At 38.1% G+C, this 15,926-nt stretch overlaps 2 protein-coding genes across 3 annotated transcripts; both read left to right on the top strand.

Moving 5' to 3' along the window:
• Positions 1–95: 95 nt before the first annotated feature.
• LOC143463170 (double-strand break repair protein MRE11-like) lies at positions 96–6,690 on the top strand. The gene is made up of 17 exons (XM_076961572.1): positions 96–257; positions 552–583; positions 1,258–1,354; positions 1,578–1,748; positions 1,896–1,983; positions 2,227–2,368; positions 2,508–2,622; positions 2,851–3,036; positions 3,236–3,488; positions 3,670–3,796; positions 3,901–4,001; positions 4,109–4,243; positions 4,592–4,740; positions 5,069–5,170; positions 5,373–5,512; positions 5,778–6,007; positions 6,251–6,690. Coding segments are annotated over exons 1-17 (2,118 nt in total). The 5' UTR covers positions 96–255; the 3' UTR covers positions 6,299–6,690.
• Positions 6,691–8,661: 1,971 nt separating this feature from the next.
• LOC143462073 (plectin-like) lies at positions 8,662–15,628 on the top strand. 2 transcript variants are annotated; one of them, XM_076960104.1, is made up of 7 exons: positions 8,662–8,993; positions 11,513–11,560; positions 11,693–11,748; positions 11,868–12,411; positions 12,739–13,034; positions 13,272–14,610; positions 14,923–15,628. In XM_076960104.1, the coding sequence occupies exons 1-7, from the start codon at positions 8,882–8,884 to the stop codon at positions 15,195–15,197; spliced, it is 2,670 nt and encodes an 889-aa protein (XP_076816219.1). In that variant the 5' UTR covers positions 8,662–8,881; the 3' UTR covers positions 15,198–15,628. The 2 variants fall into 2 exon arrangements, with proteins under 2 accessions (XP_076816219.1, XP_076816218.1); XM_076960103.1 differs by lacking the exon at positions 8,662–8,993 and adding an exon at positions 10,244–11,293.
• Positions 15,629–15,926: the final 298 nt, after the last annotated feature.

Raw genomic sequence — 15,926 nt, 5'->3', positions numbered from 1 at the left:
AATACTTTTCGCTCCTCACAGCCCATGGAGATCAAATACGCAACACAAAAAAAATTAAAAGTATCTTATTGTCTAAACTCTAAAGTATCTTATTGTTGCATGTTTTCATGAGAATAAAATATGGGAAACACCCTTTGAAGGTCTCCCGCGAAAGAGACGTCATTTCTCAAATTTGATTTGTGAATCCGGAGGTAAAAGAGAGCAATTTACAAGTGTGCGCGAAACTTACCAAGGGCCCAGGAAAATTAATGAAATATGTAAGCTTTTTGTTGGTTTAATCAGTTTTTATTTCAGTTTGTGTTGGGTCACAGGTCTTTCGCCACCCCACGGCAAGCGACTGTTAATTTTTGTTAATTTGTATGAAAGGCGAAAATAAGTTCTCTCTCTCAATTGTTTGCAAGTTTTGTGAATAGGCTAAAACTATAAAACTTTAATTTCTACCAAAACTTGACTTTTTTCAGTATTCTGATACAGAAAAAACGTGATTGACCACAATGTGTTATAAATATAACATGTATTGCCTTTAACACATGGTGTATTTTATTTTTCAGGAGTGATGAAAATGTTATGAAGATATTAGTCGGTAAGAATAACCTGTAGATACTTTTAATGTAAAATTTTTAAACTAGCGTAGGCTATGAAATTTTCATTAGTATCCAGTCTAGTTGTTTTACTATCTAATCATCTTAGTTATCTCATTTTTACAACGGCTTTGGTCTATACTTTATATGTTTGACTGGTTTTTTATTTTTAGTAAAGTGCTAATCAATAAGTTTCGTAATTATGAATTCGATAACTAGAACGCACACTTGGCAGCTTGCTCAGTTAGAGTAGTCTATTGTAGACTGGACTGGAAACTCTGGTAGCTTGCTGAGTGAGTGGTTGGTGTGGAGTTTTTCTTAGAAAGTTTTTATGCACTTATATAAATAAAAAAAAATAAATAAAAACTTTTGCTCATGTTGCTAAATGTACTCTGTGGATGCTGATAGAACAATTTTTATTTAAAATGTGTGGACATCGTTACCGATACATAAAATGAACAGATGATAAATCAACCACACGTTGCAAAGTTTCCAGTGTGGATTGTTGCCAGCTGGAACTTTGCTTCCACCAAAGTATATCGCCATGTCCCCCATGGAATATATATCTGGACTGTGTGTTCGTACAATAGCTCAATAGTACTAATATTTATTGAATACTGTAAATAAGCACTGACAGTCAAGGTCTTTTAATATGATACATATAAAACTTTCTCAGCCACTGATCTTCATGTCGGGTATAAGGAAAAAGATGGCGAAAGAGGCAAGGACTCTTTTCTTGCTCTTGAAGAGGTTTTCACTATTGCTAAAGAGAGGTATGATGTCATCATCGCATTTAAGCGTAATAATTGTAAATTGTTACCATAAATTGCCAACCAATAACTGCGGTTGAATTTGCATTCATTTTATTTAAAAGTGCAAACATCTAAATGAAAAGTTATATATGAACTGTGTTTTGTTTGATTGCTTTTATTTGCTTGTTCCTTTTTTAAGCTTGTTCTTCTTGTGTTACCAAGTTTTGTCATATTGTTTTTTTAGAGATGTTGATTTTATTCTACTTGGTGGTGACTTGTTTCACGAAAACAAACCATCTCGCAAGACTTTGCACAGAACCATGGAACTATTTAGAAAATTTTGTTTAGGAAATCGGGCCTGTCACATTGAGATAGTCAGTGACCAGGCTGTCAATTTTGGTCACACCTCAAGCTCGTAAGCAAGTAGATGCACTTAAAAGAATTATTGCCAACATATTACCTATTAGCTTTGCCTGTGCAATGTTATGAAACAATACAATGAAACCTTTTTTAATTGAACAATATTTGCTACATTGTGTAAATGATTTTTTTACTTATTCAGTGTTACCTGCGTTAATTATGAGGATCCTAATATCAACATAAAGATGCCAGTCTTCTCCATTCATGGTAACCATGACGACCCGACTGGAGTATGTTGGATTTTTTTACCATTATATTGTGCTTAATTACATGCTATATATTGCATTTGTATATATATATATCATGCTTATGATATGAACAGGTTTATCATATATATTTACATTGTGCTTGTACATTGTATTGACATGTTCTTAAAGCGTTTTTCTTTGATGATATTTGGTTTAACTAAATGCTTCTTAGTTTGCGTCATTATAACCTAGTGAATACAACTTTTATTGGTAGTATTTCTTTAGGCTGGTGAACTAAGTGCAATAGATTTTTTGAGTGTGGCTGGATTTCTAAATCACTTTGGAAAACCAACAAGTTTGGAAAAAATTGAAATTTCCCCAATTCTTATGCAGAAGGGCTCCACTAAGCTGGCTCTTTATGGACTTGGTGTGTAATCAGTTACTTTTTGTTTTGCTTTATATATTTTATTGCGTAGTTCCTTTTGTTCAATATTTCTTAACTTTTTGTATTTCTTCAAACAGAGTCTCCAAATAATTATTCTTCAAGCTAAAGTTTTTATTTCTAGGTTCAATTCGAGATGAAAGATTGCACAGGTTGTTTTTAAATAAAAAAGTAACGTTCCTTCGACCAAGTGAAAGCGCTGATGAGTGGTATAATATTTTCACCATACATCAGAACAGGTATGTACCTTTTTACTTTACGATTACTTACAAACATTGCGTAGCTAAATGTGTGAGCAGTAAAATCGCCTTGATTTTCTTGTGAAAGTTAACAAGATTGTCCATACAGTATCACAACTTTACTTTTGAGCCATGACTAGAGCGTGTATTGCAAAAATATGACATGGCACGTTAATTGAGCAATCCAGTGGCATTAAATGCAGCCTAAAATGATTCGGATTGTTTCAGGGTGAAACACGGTGCCACAAACTACATTCCTGAGGAGTTTGTTGAACATTTTATTGACCTTGTGATATGGGGTCATGAGCACGAATGTTTGATCAAACCGCAGTGGAACACTCAGCAGAGTTTTCACGTCATGCAGCCCGGAAGTTCAGTTGCAACCTCGCTCTGTGAAGCTGAATCAAAAAACAAGTCTGTATAGTTTTGTAACAAAAATGATTTGATGTAGCTCTATAGTTCAATGCCGCCTGCCTATACATGTTTATTACATGCCATGGCTACACTTTGCATTTTACTGATAATAGAATTTTACTAAGTCATTAAATGTGATGTATTGAGTTGTAGATGAAAACAACAGTTAAATGTTTTTTGTGACATATCTCTATTACAGACATGTTGCGGTTTTAACAATTGACGGCAGAAAAATGGAAACAGACATCATTCGTCTTCGAACAGTCCGCCAGATGTACGTGGAAAACGTCAACCTTGCCGAGAGCATCCGTATCAAATCTTCCTCTAGAGAGGAGTTGGAAAGAGCGGCGAGAGACTATTGCAATGAGAGAGTAGAACTTCTCTTGATGCGAGCCGAAGACGAAAGATCCGGCCATCCAAAGCAACCAATCAAGCCTCTGATTCGCTTACGAGTACGTTTTTACTTTTTTGAGATTTACTTTCATGCGTTATAACTCTGCTTGTTTGTATCTTCATAATAAAATTAGCAAGTTTTTTTCAAATTAGTATTGTTAGCTCTTGAAGATGGTTGTCAATTGATCCGTTATTATTTGAACATTGATATTTTTTATATTCAGACATATTTTAATGCAGGTTGACTACAGTGGAGGCTTTGAATCATTCAATGCATATCGCTTTGGTGCACAGTTCACAGACAGGGTTGCAAATCCAGAGAATATTGTTCATTTCCTGAAGAAATCCCAGCGTACTCGTTCTGACGGTATTGGCTGTTATCAATTTTCATTGCCGTATATGTTTCTTATCAACTGTATCCTTCTGCACCATGTCAGTTTTCTGTCAAAAACCAAATATTATTTTTGTAAGATTTCGACGTACATGATATGGATGCCAAAATCCAGGCAGAGAACGTTGAAAAGATAAAAATGGAAGATCTGGTTCAAGAATACTTGAATGATAAAGAGAAAGTATGTCCTTGTAATGTTAAAAAGGAGCTTGGTAACTTTCTCTAATTCGAACAAGACATTTTATTTTTGATTTATTTAAACCATTTAAAACACCAACTCAATTATAGAAAGACCAGATGTCTCTTTTAACTGCGCGAGGTGTGAGTCATGCCGTAAGTGAGTTTGTGGACAAACAAGAACGAGACGCCATATCGGATCTGTGCAGCCATCAGATAAAGAAAACCTCCGAGCATTTGAAGAAGGTACTTATGATTGGGGAAGTGTGGTTGGTAGAAAGTTGCAACATTTTGATATGATTTTTGAGAATTAATGCTCAGTTTGATTTGTATTAAAAAAGTGTCGGAAAGTTAAAGGAGTTATGTCTGCGTCAGCTTTTCAAATGTCTGCTAATGATCGCGATGAATATTCAGGGTATAATTTTTCTTTTGACAATGGAAGCTTTGCTGATGCATGCAGTAATTAGGTCTATAGGAAGTTCATGATAATTTCTCCTTCTTTTATCATAATCCTTCCTTAGCAAGGCGTTAAAGTTTTCGATAAAGATTTGTTTTTGATAAATAAAGTTTTTGATCAGAATTTCATCTTTACAGCAAGAAACACTGGAAGATCGCAACGAAATTGTTCTAGAAGTTTCCAGGTTTCACGAGATAAGACAACAGCGTCAACCGGAAGAGATGAGGATGAGCAGAAATGATGAAGAACAAATGGATGTGCAAGATGCACTGGAAAGAGCGAGAGCGTGAGTTAGAACTATTTTGTGCATTCACGGATCTTTACACACATGTTTGGTTTTGGTTTCTCTCCCATACCTTTGGTTGGCTGGATCCGAACCAGAAAATAGGGCAAAATAGAAGAAAAAAGAATTAAACCCGTCAAATTTTTCACGAAACATACATAAAAATAATTTAATTGTCAAAAATAAACCAGTGGGTCATCAACTGGTCTCACTTACTTAGTATCCAAGAATATTAAAGTCTGTGCAGGACGGTAGTCAGACTTGTTGTGAATCATAAATCCCGCCTCTATAAATCGCTTCCCATATCAAAACTTATCCGTTACTTGTCCAGAGAGCGCGAATCGAGAGGAGTACGCCGAGCAATTTCTTCGGATGAGGACACTCTGGGCAGCAGGATAGATGAGATGGATGTCACTGCCACAAGAGGAAAACGGTACACGAGCAGTTCTCATCGTATTAAAATAAGCTACTAATTGTTGTTTTCTGGTATAAAATAATACTTAATATATATATATTATATATGTTATAATATTTTGCAGAATTCATAGGTCGTATTAATTTTCGCTGTTTGTTCTGGATTATAATTAAGGCTGGACACAAAGCCAGTCTTTTATTATTTGGAATAATCATTTTAGGGGACGGGGCGCTACTAGATCACGTGGCCGAGCTTCCACGAGAGCTACGGGGTCCAGAGGCGGAGGGGCAAGGAGCAAAAAAACAGCGATTGCTCTAAACAGCATTGACAGCTATTTTGGAAATGACACTCTCACCCTGGGTAAGATGTATTGAAACAAATACATTGACAGCCATTGTTAAATGCCCTTCAAAAATGATTTTAAACGTTATTGAAAGGCATTGCTAACTGACAATATACTTAAAAAGCCTTTTTTACGTCCGTGATTGAGACATTATTTCACAAGGTGTGTAGCTTGGATTTAGTTTGCGAAATTGTCTTCGATGGAATCGTTGTAAGGCTTACTTTTTGCGATGATATGATTTAGAAATCAGAGTGCTGAGTAAACATGAAATATATGATTCAGAAACGTGTCAACCATCACAATCTACGTGTTCAAGTCAAAGAAGGAAGGGAGCAGAAGTTTTGGCGGGGAAAGTGAAACAGGAAGCCGGAGAAACTGTCGACTTAACCCTCGATGAAGATGGTTTGGACCCCTGGCCAGCGAAACGCAGCAAACCGAAGCCCCCACCCAGCGCAGGCCGAAGCTTATCGCGCAAGCGAGGCAAAGGGATAAATTTCGACGATTCGTCTGACGTAAGTGGGAAAAAAAATCTATTTCTTGTGTTGTTTCCAATTGTGCTCCGTGTACATTTCATTTATTCCCCCAAAGTTAGAGGGAAATTTCTAAATCTCATTTATCGTTATGTGGTAAGCTGTTTCGTATAGGGATGGCATTTTCTGTTGCTGTCCATGTCACCATACACTATTTCGAGTAGTAGCGCCATGGGAGAGAATTTACAGAAGGGGTTGAAGTTTATGATGCCGTTGTCTTTCCAGGAAGATGACTCTAGGCAATTTCAATCTTTGAAGAGGAACAGAAGATGAAACAGTTGATGACATTAATACGTCATTTTTACCTCATTCCTCTCTGTTGCGACCTTCACCGCTCTGTTTAGTGTTTTCCCTTTGCATATTATCCCTGCAGTAGGCTTGCAACCATGCCCTTGGTATATGGCTAGGTCGTTGAAATTGGCTGAAAATGAATTGTTCTTGGCTGCACATTTTCAATGAATTCGCTTTTGCCTTTGGTGTTCCTCATACGCTGCGCATATTTAGAAAGAATTTCGCCGAATACGCAATAGAAACAAGCTGTATTATATTAGCAATGAAGTTTTACGATTGTATGCGTCATAATGTAATTTTTGCACATTGCCATTTCAACGAAATCCTTACAACTGCCCTTATTGTTCTTCCAATAAACAGCTGACAGGTAGAAACATTTGTTGAAAAAAATTACCTCAGACAAGTATTTAACCGATGCTTAGAGCCAGATTTAACACCCCTTGAGGCAGTACTGGCAGGTTGTCAGAGCGAGCTTGATATTTGCAAACTACGCAAAGATCTTGATTAGCTAAAGCTTATCAACGCGTGCGGGTTATATTGCTGGGGCGATGGCTTTTGACACGTCTGCAGGAAGTTATTAGTGATTTTTTGTGGTAGGTTGTTATATACTTATATAGCCTAGTGTAGTAGTAACCGGTTAGCCTAATTTTTGTAACGGCCTAAACCTTTTATGTTTGTCTATGACGTAATCCAGATTTACAGATAAATAATTACACAGTAACAAATCATGTTTGATTACGTCACTGATTTCCACGTACCCGGCGATCACTGCTGGTTACGTAAATTAGAGCGAAAAATTATGACACGTATGATCCGTAATTCTTTGTTAGATAATAATTTACGGCTTCTGTTGATTTTTTGCGTAACAAAAACTCACTGCTTTTCCGCTTTTTATCCACTTATTTTGGATATAAGTTTATATTCTATTATACTTGGCGTTAATTTAATCAGAATTTAGAGTTTTTACGATGATGAATTTTAATTTTTTTTTTATATCATCTATTTACGTCTTACCATGATGGCAAAGCCTCTTTACAGGTCTTTTACGGAGCCTGTAGTTTATCATAAACATTCCAAAAACTCTTCATTTATTGCAAAGCAAAAAGTCGGGAGTCAGCTTCTGGTCGAGTTTGTTGCGGTCCAGGTAGGACTCAAAAGTTGCAAATTCACTCCTGTCGTGACAATCAAGCTCATTAGCAAAGTCACCTAGCAGGTTAAACTTTCATCAAAGGCCCCAGGGCTCGACGTGTGCGAGGTTATGTGTTTGGTCTTTTGGTAACGATACCACAACACAGAATGTAATTTAGTACAACGGCAAGGTTATAGTTATTGTAACAAAAAGTCAAATGTCGAGATTTCGTAGCGTATAGAGAAGTAGTTTTGAGTGTAAACTTGCTAAACATCAAATTTTCAAACAAATAAGCACAAGAAAAGTTATTTTCTATCGTTCGTGGTAGGCTACATTAAAAGAATAGTAACAGCTATCTGTTAAACAAAGCTCGCGGCAAATTAAAGCTTTCTACCAGAAGCTCTAAGGTATGAAGCTAATCAAGCGTGAACATTCAAACCCGATACCAGGAATTAACTTGGAGAGAAACGCAGAGTTTTGGTGAAGGTTTTACGAAGGATGTCGCAATGAGGTTCACAAATATTGGCAACAACGCATAATTCATATAAGTCAAAAATACTTTTGTGAATCAGGTGAAGTGATGTGCACAGCTGTAAAACCATTCTAGGATTTTAACTTTTATATGATTAATTTCTGCAGATGTTACTCATTCCTGATTTCGCATGACTGTGCAGATGAAAAGTAGCAACTAATTACAGAATGACCTTTGCGTCGTGTTGTCGTCTCTGTTCTTTTATCTGAAATAAATGACCCGAAGGAATAAGCCATATGAGACTGCTTGTGCTATTGCATAAGATTGATCATGATTTCATTGACTTCTAGTATGTTGCCAGAAATTGTATAATTACCTGACGTGAAATAGCAGGCTACAGTTTTGTCTCTGCTATGTAAGGATTATGTGTCATGTAAAAAAGTTTTTTGACTAAGTTGTTGTATATTTTCATAAGGTTGCTGATATAAAAAAGACAAGATAGTGAAAAAAGAAGCGTCTTTAAGGTCAACCAATCTTTCTTTTTTATCACCCCAGCTGATATGCAAGTTGCCTCTTCACCCCACCCCACCACATCACCCCAGCTGTAGTTTGCTTCGTCGGGTGTAAGCAAAAATCGGTCTGCTATCATTTACAAAAGCAAAACTTTAAAATTTATTTTGGTTAGATTTCCTAGACACTTCCCGTTATGTCAAACTTACTTATGCTTGTATTTGTTTTAACATTGGCTTTTGTTTATAGTTTTCTCAGGAAACACTATCAGGTAGACCGGCAATATTCGACTAGGAACATGTAGGATTTCTGCTGTAGGCTAATAATAAAGTTTCGTTCCAACGAGCAATCGATCTCTTAGAGTAACTTTACTCGAAAGAAAACAGTCGTCTGGGTAGCTACTACAATTATCAACTATCAACTTGGTGGAAATTGAAAACAATTACCAACCACGATGGTGGTTGCAATTTCACCTGGAATACTGGCGGTAGTCGTAATTCTAGCGGTCGAACTTATTGTCATCATTTTGGTGATTTCCTATCTTTTGTGGAGAAAACATGGCAAAGGTACGTTTATGATGTTACGACCGTATTTATCATTTAACAGGTTGCCAGTGCAGCGTTACAAGAATTCATATCGGGCTTCATAGGCATTTGAGCAATATAAGCATTTGAGCAGGTTTATTGGCTGTGTAAGTTATTAGGTTTGACAAAATGCTCATCGATATGCTCATAAAAATAAATGTGACCCTTTTCTTTAACTTTTGAAACGTAAACAGCCAACACTACGTCATTCTCAAGAACGATCTGTGATTGGTCCAGCATTTTGAACGATTTTTAAAACCAATCATCTGTGTTTGAGATATGGTTGTTTTTCTAATTAAGACCTTTAATTAAATGAAATAATACCCCTCGTTAAATCGGCAGTAAGCGCATATATACGTGATTATAACGCTTGAGGGAAGTTTAACGCGACACACAGCGTTTGATATTGATATCAAATATAGTCGTACGTTGGCGCTAAAGATCTATAAACTACTTCGGAGTTAACTCTGGTATGGTCTTTGCAATATGTTGAAAACTATAGGCTAAAGGTATTCTTAAAGAATTACCCTATAATTTAAGTAGCCTACACTTTGTAATACTTACGATAGGCACAGTTCCTTTCTATAAAAGTCAAAACTAAACATTTGGCTGGGTTTAAACTTATTTGACGGGTTTTGATTTGTTGACGCAAACCTCTGACATTGAACAAAACGACTGTACCCGTGTTAAGGATTCAGACCATATACCACCTTGCACTGTATGATTGGTGACAGATGATTGGCATAGGTCATCACAAAATCTGGCCTCTCGGTTATTATACGTTTCAATCTTGCAAGAATAATCGGCCTTTGTTCGAAGCCTGGTAATTTTAGCGGGCTTTGATGCCGCTTTACCGTGTTCGGTGATTTGTTGATCTGGAAACATATTTCAAAAAATTGCACAACAGAAGCGACAGAAAAAATAAATATAATTGATTTGATAACCTAGATGACTTTATAATCAGTGTTGACACTGATTTGACTTACTGTAGCACACAGTACAGACCGGGAAATAGTGACTTGTCTCGAACTCTACTCATCTCAAGAACTCATCTCAAGAGAGGTAATAGGCGGTTTCGAAGCATGTCAGTATTTTCCCAAGTTATAAATAAAGTACGTTATGATTACAACAGTTTGGTATGATAACTTTATTTTATGAATTTCTGCTCTGCTGGAAAGTTCTTTGTAAATTTACCTCCTCTTATTACTTATTAGCTTCCCTTTGGTTCAAGAAAATTAAATCGGTTTAAAATGTTTTCTGTCCAAATTGATAATTTTTGACGTCAGTGGAGCTTGCAACTCTCATCAAAAATGCAGCAGACAAATCGAATGTAAAAGATTAGCTTCCGGTGCGTGTAAAGTCCTGACTTTCACATTTTGCGTCCAAGCCACCAGCAGCTGCTCAGTTGTGATTTATCCTTAAGGGTGCCGTTAACACTGTCACAAAGACTAATCACCCTTCATTGCTTTTGTTAACTTTTTGTCATTGCCAGGGGCATGCTTTTGCAAGGCTGTTTAATGTTTCGTCAAGGCCGAATCTGTAACTGCTACTTGCAAAAGTAAACAAGTGCAAATAATAGTAACAAGCACACCACGTTTACTTGTGCAACAGGTTTTTGCTGACGTTTAGAAAATTAAATAGTGTGAGAAAATAGAATTCCGCCACAGTAGCTTTGCTACAACTTGGGATAAGTCGAGATTTATCGTTGCAAAGCGTAGAGAGTTTTACTATTTTAAGTCAATATTGGATTCTAGATGGTATCATCTTTGAACCAGCTGACGCTGAAAACTTCTTCTTATACGCATTGGCACCGCCTAGAAGACTAGAAGTTGAAAAACTACTATAGTTAAATATACAAATAGATAAATAGCAAACTATAAATATGCCTAACGTCAACCCACTGAAGCCAAACGCTGGGCAACAACGTCAAAAAATCCTTCAGAATTTTCAACCCATACTGGCTCAAATGCCAAGCCGACGATATAATAAAAACGCCTGGCTTTGGAGTCTGTACAGAGCAATTATAAGATGTCTATGCGAAGACAAGAAAGCGTCAAAGCTGAGTCCACAACTTCGAGAGGCGGCCGCCAAATGTACAGCAAGTCTAGTTGATAAAGTAATAGAGGAGTCTTTGAAACAGTTTGCCAAAATAAGAAAAGCCGACAAGAGAGAGAAAGTTAAACTTGTTAGGGACGTTCGCTTCCTGGAAGAAAAATACGAGGAGTGCTCTCTCGAGTTGAATAAACTCTCGCAGAAATTGAAACGACGAAATAAACGTAAAGGTTGTCGTGCTAATGCCGGATTTAATGACTAGGCCTATGTCTGGGCTAAATTTTGTGTGAAATGTGCAAACAGACTGTATGCTTTTATATGATAAACTGTAAACCTTGTAATAACTCTTAAAGTATAGCCTAACCACCTATATTTTAACGTAGCGTTACGGTTGGACTAAAATTTAGACTAAATCTATGTTTTAAGTGCTTGGTTTGTTTTTCGTACAGGTACCAAGCAAGCCTCTCCACTACCAGAGGGAAACTACAACGATAAAGGTAAAACCAATGCTGTATTTCAATGACATATCTGAATTTTGTGACATAAATCATCGATTAAATTTATAGTGGAGTCATAATCGATAAAAAGTGCCGGGTAATTTCATGCTTGGATTGCTCCGTGTTTTGCAGATGACGATAACGATGACGTTTGTATTATTGAAAACGAAGAAGTTGAAAACAAACCGGTAAACACTCAGTTTTGAGCACGATTGTTTTACACATAAAACATATTTCAATTTGAGCGTGAGAATAATTTTTACTGTAACTGAAATTAAGTGATTGCTGGATTTGAACCCATTTGCAGGTACCTGCGCCAAGAGCCGTTTCAAAAGCATCAGTTTCTTCGGAAGAAGAGTTGGATGAGAAGAGATCAATCTCATCCACTGCCCCATCGAGCACAACCAGTAGCTCAACATCAAGTAGCGAAGAAGAAGAAGAAGAAACTGATTTTGATGAGAAACCTCATCATGATGAGCCAGAAAATGAGCTTCATCATGATGAGCCAGAAGATGAACCTCAACTTCAACCTGAAGAGCCACAACCGCCACAACCGCCTGTTCCAATAACTGAAGCAAAAGCTCAACAACGAGAAGAGGATCCCGTTGAAACTTCTCCATCTCTATCTAGATCTTCCAGTATTATGACATCATCTTCGTCATCATTATCATCATCATCATCGTCTTCTGAGGACGAGAGTAGGGACTCAGTAGAACAAGAACCTGAAAAGAAACCGGAAGTGGTGGAAGAAATAGTAACAGAGTGCGCAGAAAATGTAATCACTCAACAAGAAGATGTAATACCCGCTGAACCAACCGCGACTCCTTCTTCACCAGCGGAGAAGACTCCAGGTAATATTCATTTAACGAATGACCAGTTTTACTCAAACAATAAGAAATTTTTCTTTGTACTACTTAATACGTAACGTATAATGAGTATATGAGATTTCTATGCACTTAAGTAACTAGTGAGTTAATTATTGGACCGCTTTATGGTTTTATGCTCTGGGCGTATGATTTTAAAACAATGGAAGCTTTAACTTTTAACTTCTTTAATTCCAAAAGTAACATAGGAAGTAAAAAATTAGCTCTGATAAAATCAGTTTACCAACAAGGATAAACTGATTGCAGACGGCACGGCAATTACATCATCGTTAAACTAATTTGTCTATGTTAAAGTCTCAACAGAAATTATCCCAGTCGCTTCTCCAAAGGACTCACGCTCTATTGATCTAGGAAGTATCACTTTGTCTTTGAGGATCGAGACCGGAACCGATAACTCCAACCCAACTGTGCACGTGGAGAGACACAGCTTTGAGAACAGGAGGAGCAAATCTTCTTCTTCTTCATCCAGCTCCACTATGCCGGAGCCAGAGATGAAACTTAAGCTTAGTAGTGAAAACAATGACATAGAAGTGATTCGGAGGTATGATTCTCCTCAGAGTCCACTTGTATACGATCCCGTTCAACGAAAGGTGAATCAAACTGTAACAATAAAATTATGTTATAAGAAGTTTGATAATTTTATTCATTATCTAGTGTACTCTGTCAAAACGTTGCACTGACATTACAGAATATGTATAGGCTAATATTGATATGATGATGATATGATGAAATGATATGATATGTGGAAGAATCTTGTAAGCGACTTTTACTTCAGATAAAAACTTGGCCAACGTTTTCCAATCTTTAACGAATTTGATTTTCTCTAGATGATTTCCGACCTTCCTGACGTCATGTACAAAACATCGTCTTCAGAAGAAGATATTTATCCCAGTGCTGAGTTTGCTGGCGAAGAGGAAACGGTCGCTGGAATCATAAACGTCACATCCGGCGAAAAACTGACCATTTGCCAGGCCGTTAAGAACGGACTCATACCAAAGAAAACGGCTCTACTTCTTCTTGAAGCTCAAGCGGCAACCGGCGGTATTGTGAACCCTCGGAACGGAGTCAAACTTTCCGTGTCGGATGCTGTTACGCTAGGTATCGTGGATGAGGTGTACAAGGACACCCTGATTGCTGCAGAAGGAGCTTATTACGGTTTCATGGACCCACGATCCGGGGAAAGTGTGTCTCTAAACGAGGCCATGAGTAGAAACATATTTCCAAGACTACAAGGCATTAGATTGCTAGAGGCCCAGGCTGCCACCGGGGGTATAGTCGATCCCTGGACTGGACTTCGGTACCCGCTAAATAGTGCTATGCACAAGGAACTGATAGATAGTGAGACTGCAAATCTCTTGAAAAACTCGGAAGAACAAACCGAGTTCTACGACCCGAGCACACAGAAGCGGATGGGCTACAGCGACATCTTAAGCAAGTGCATTCGCGATTTGGACACTGGTCTTAAGTTTCTTTACATCGAGGAGAAACCGAAGACGAGCGAAGTCCGCTACCAGCCTGACCTATTGACCTTTCGCAGCGCTTTTAGGCGCAAAGTGACCTTACAGGAATTGATCGACGCTGGGTTAGTGGAGAATCCGGTGTTGGAAGCGTTTCAAGCAGGGCGAATAAACAAAGAAGAGTTGAGAGACATCCTTCAACCTTATCTTGTCGGGGAAGAGCCGATTGCGGGAATCTTTAACAGAACGACCCACAAAGTGCTTAGTGTGTCCCAAGCGGTGAAGGACGGCCTGCTGAGGCGAGGCACTGCGACCGAGCTGCTCGAAGCTCAAGCTGCCACCGGGAACATAATTGATCCGATCTCGGGTAAGAAGATGTCCGTGAGTCGGGCAATCAGCATCGGACTCGTCGACAACGCTTACGCGTCGGCTCTGCGTGGGGCAGAGCAAGCGGTCCACGGATTCACGGAGCCCGGAACTAAAAGAACAATTTCTCTCTTTGAGGCGATGTCCAGGGGAGTTGTGATCGAAAGCCACGGCATTAGAATGTTGGATGCCCAGCTCGCCACAGGGGGTTTAATTGACCCCCAAGCAGGTTATAGGATTCCGGGGAGAATTGCCCAAGAACGGGGCCTCCTTAGTGAACGGCTGGCAGAAATCATTCAGAGCAACAACGTGGATATGAAAGGATACTATGACCCTAACACAGGTAAGTGCTTTAGCAAAACTAAGAAATCCTCAATGCTACGCACAAGGAAGCTCATATTTTGAATAAATTCGAGCTAATAGTTACAGCATGTCGAACTTAGCGGACAGCGTAACAGTGCTGTACGATATTTAACAAAGTTTGGTGCGTATCGTAAATAACTACTTGTAATAATTCTTGAACTCGCAGAAAATACGTTTACGCTAAGTGGCAGTAAAGCGCGGTGATTAGTCTTCCCCACACTGCTGTGTTTTTGCCGCGAACGCGCCAAGAAAAGAATGTTAATTAATTATTACTCTTACTCATTCTGTCTAGGAGACAACGTCACGTACGGGGAACTAATGCAGCGATGTGTGAAGAGCAAGAAATACGGGAACTTTCTTCTTCTTCCAATCAAAGACCGGACCCCGATGGCACCAGCGTTTCAAAAGAGTCCCTACAAACAGCGAAAAGTCATGATACAAGACCCGCACAACAAAAAACAACTCACAGTCGATCAAGCTTTGGCTGCCGGCGTTATAGATCGTGAAACGGCGAAACAACTGACCAGACAGGAAGAGTCCTGGACTGGAAACCAACGTCACACTTGACCTTTAAACTTTAACCCCGGCGTGGGATATCGACTGTTTTCGACCTTTCGAAACTGATGATGTATCATGGAGAGCTGTATAAAGTTGCTTAATTAATAACCGATATGGCACTAATTGTACGATAAATTACTCTCATAAGAACATAAAGTCGGTTACAACGTGACTCATCAATGCCAAATAGCCTATATAATGTACTTACGCAGTTCAAATATCTTTAGTAATTGCAACGGCATAGTATAACGCTGTACATATCATCTGTTGTTGCTTGTTGGATGCTGAAAAGCTATTCAAAAAACATTCAAAAGCTTTTATTTTTAGCATAAAAATTAGACTAATTAGAGCTCGGCGATCAGCCGCATTTGGATTGTTACACTGGAAATCGTTGCCAAGAATACATTCATTAGCTAATAAAAGAAACTGAACAGCCCAAATCGGCCAAACACATAAGTATACGCATAAAATAGCCTTTATTAAAAAAACGATACTACAAATAGTTGCAAGAAAATCACATAGGTTGAGGTAAGCTCGGTTTGAAAAGAACAGGATCCTTCGATATGCAGAAACGTGTTTCAATTAAGGTCTGATGATCTTATAAATGGAAAGAAAACGTCTAATGACGCCACAATCGTCTATACTTTTTGTTACTCTTTCCAAATAGCAATAAAATTTGGATTACAAATAACAACAAAATTAACAAAAACGCGACAAGCGTTTTACTGACTTAGATTT

Source organism: Clavelina lepadiformis, chromosome 6 (assembly GCF_947623445.1).
Source record: "Clavelina lepadiformis chromosome 6, kaClaLepa1.1, whole genome shotgun sequence".
Taxonomy (NCBI): domain Eukaryota; kingdom Metazoa; phylum Chordata; class Ascidiacea; order Aplousobranchia; family Clavelinidae; genus Clavelina; species Clavelina lepadiformis.
This window is presented reverse-complemented; position numbering and strand designations above follow the sequence as displayed.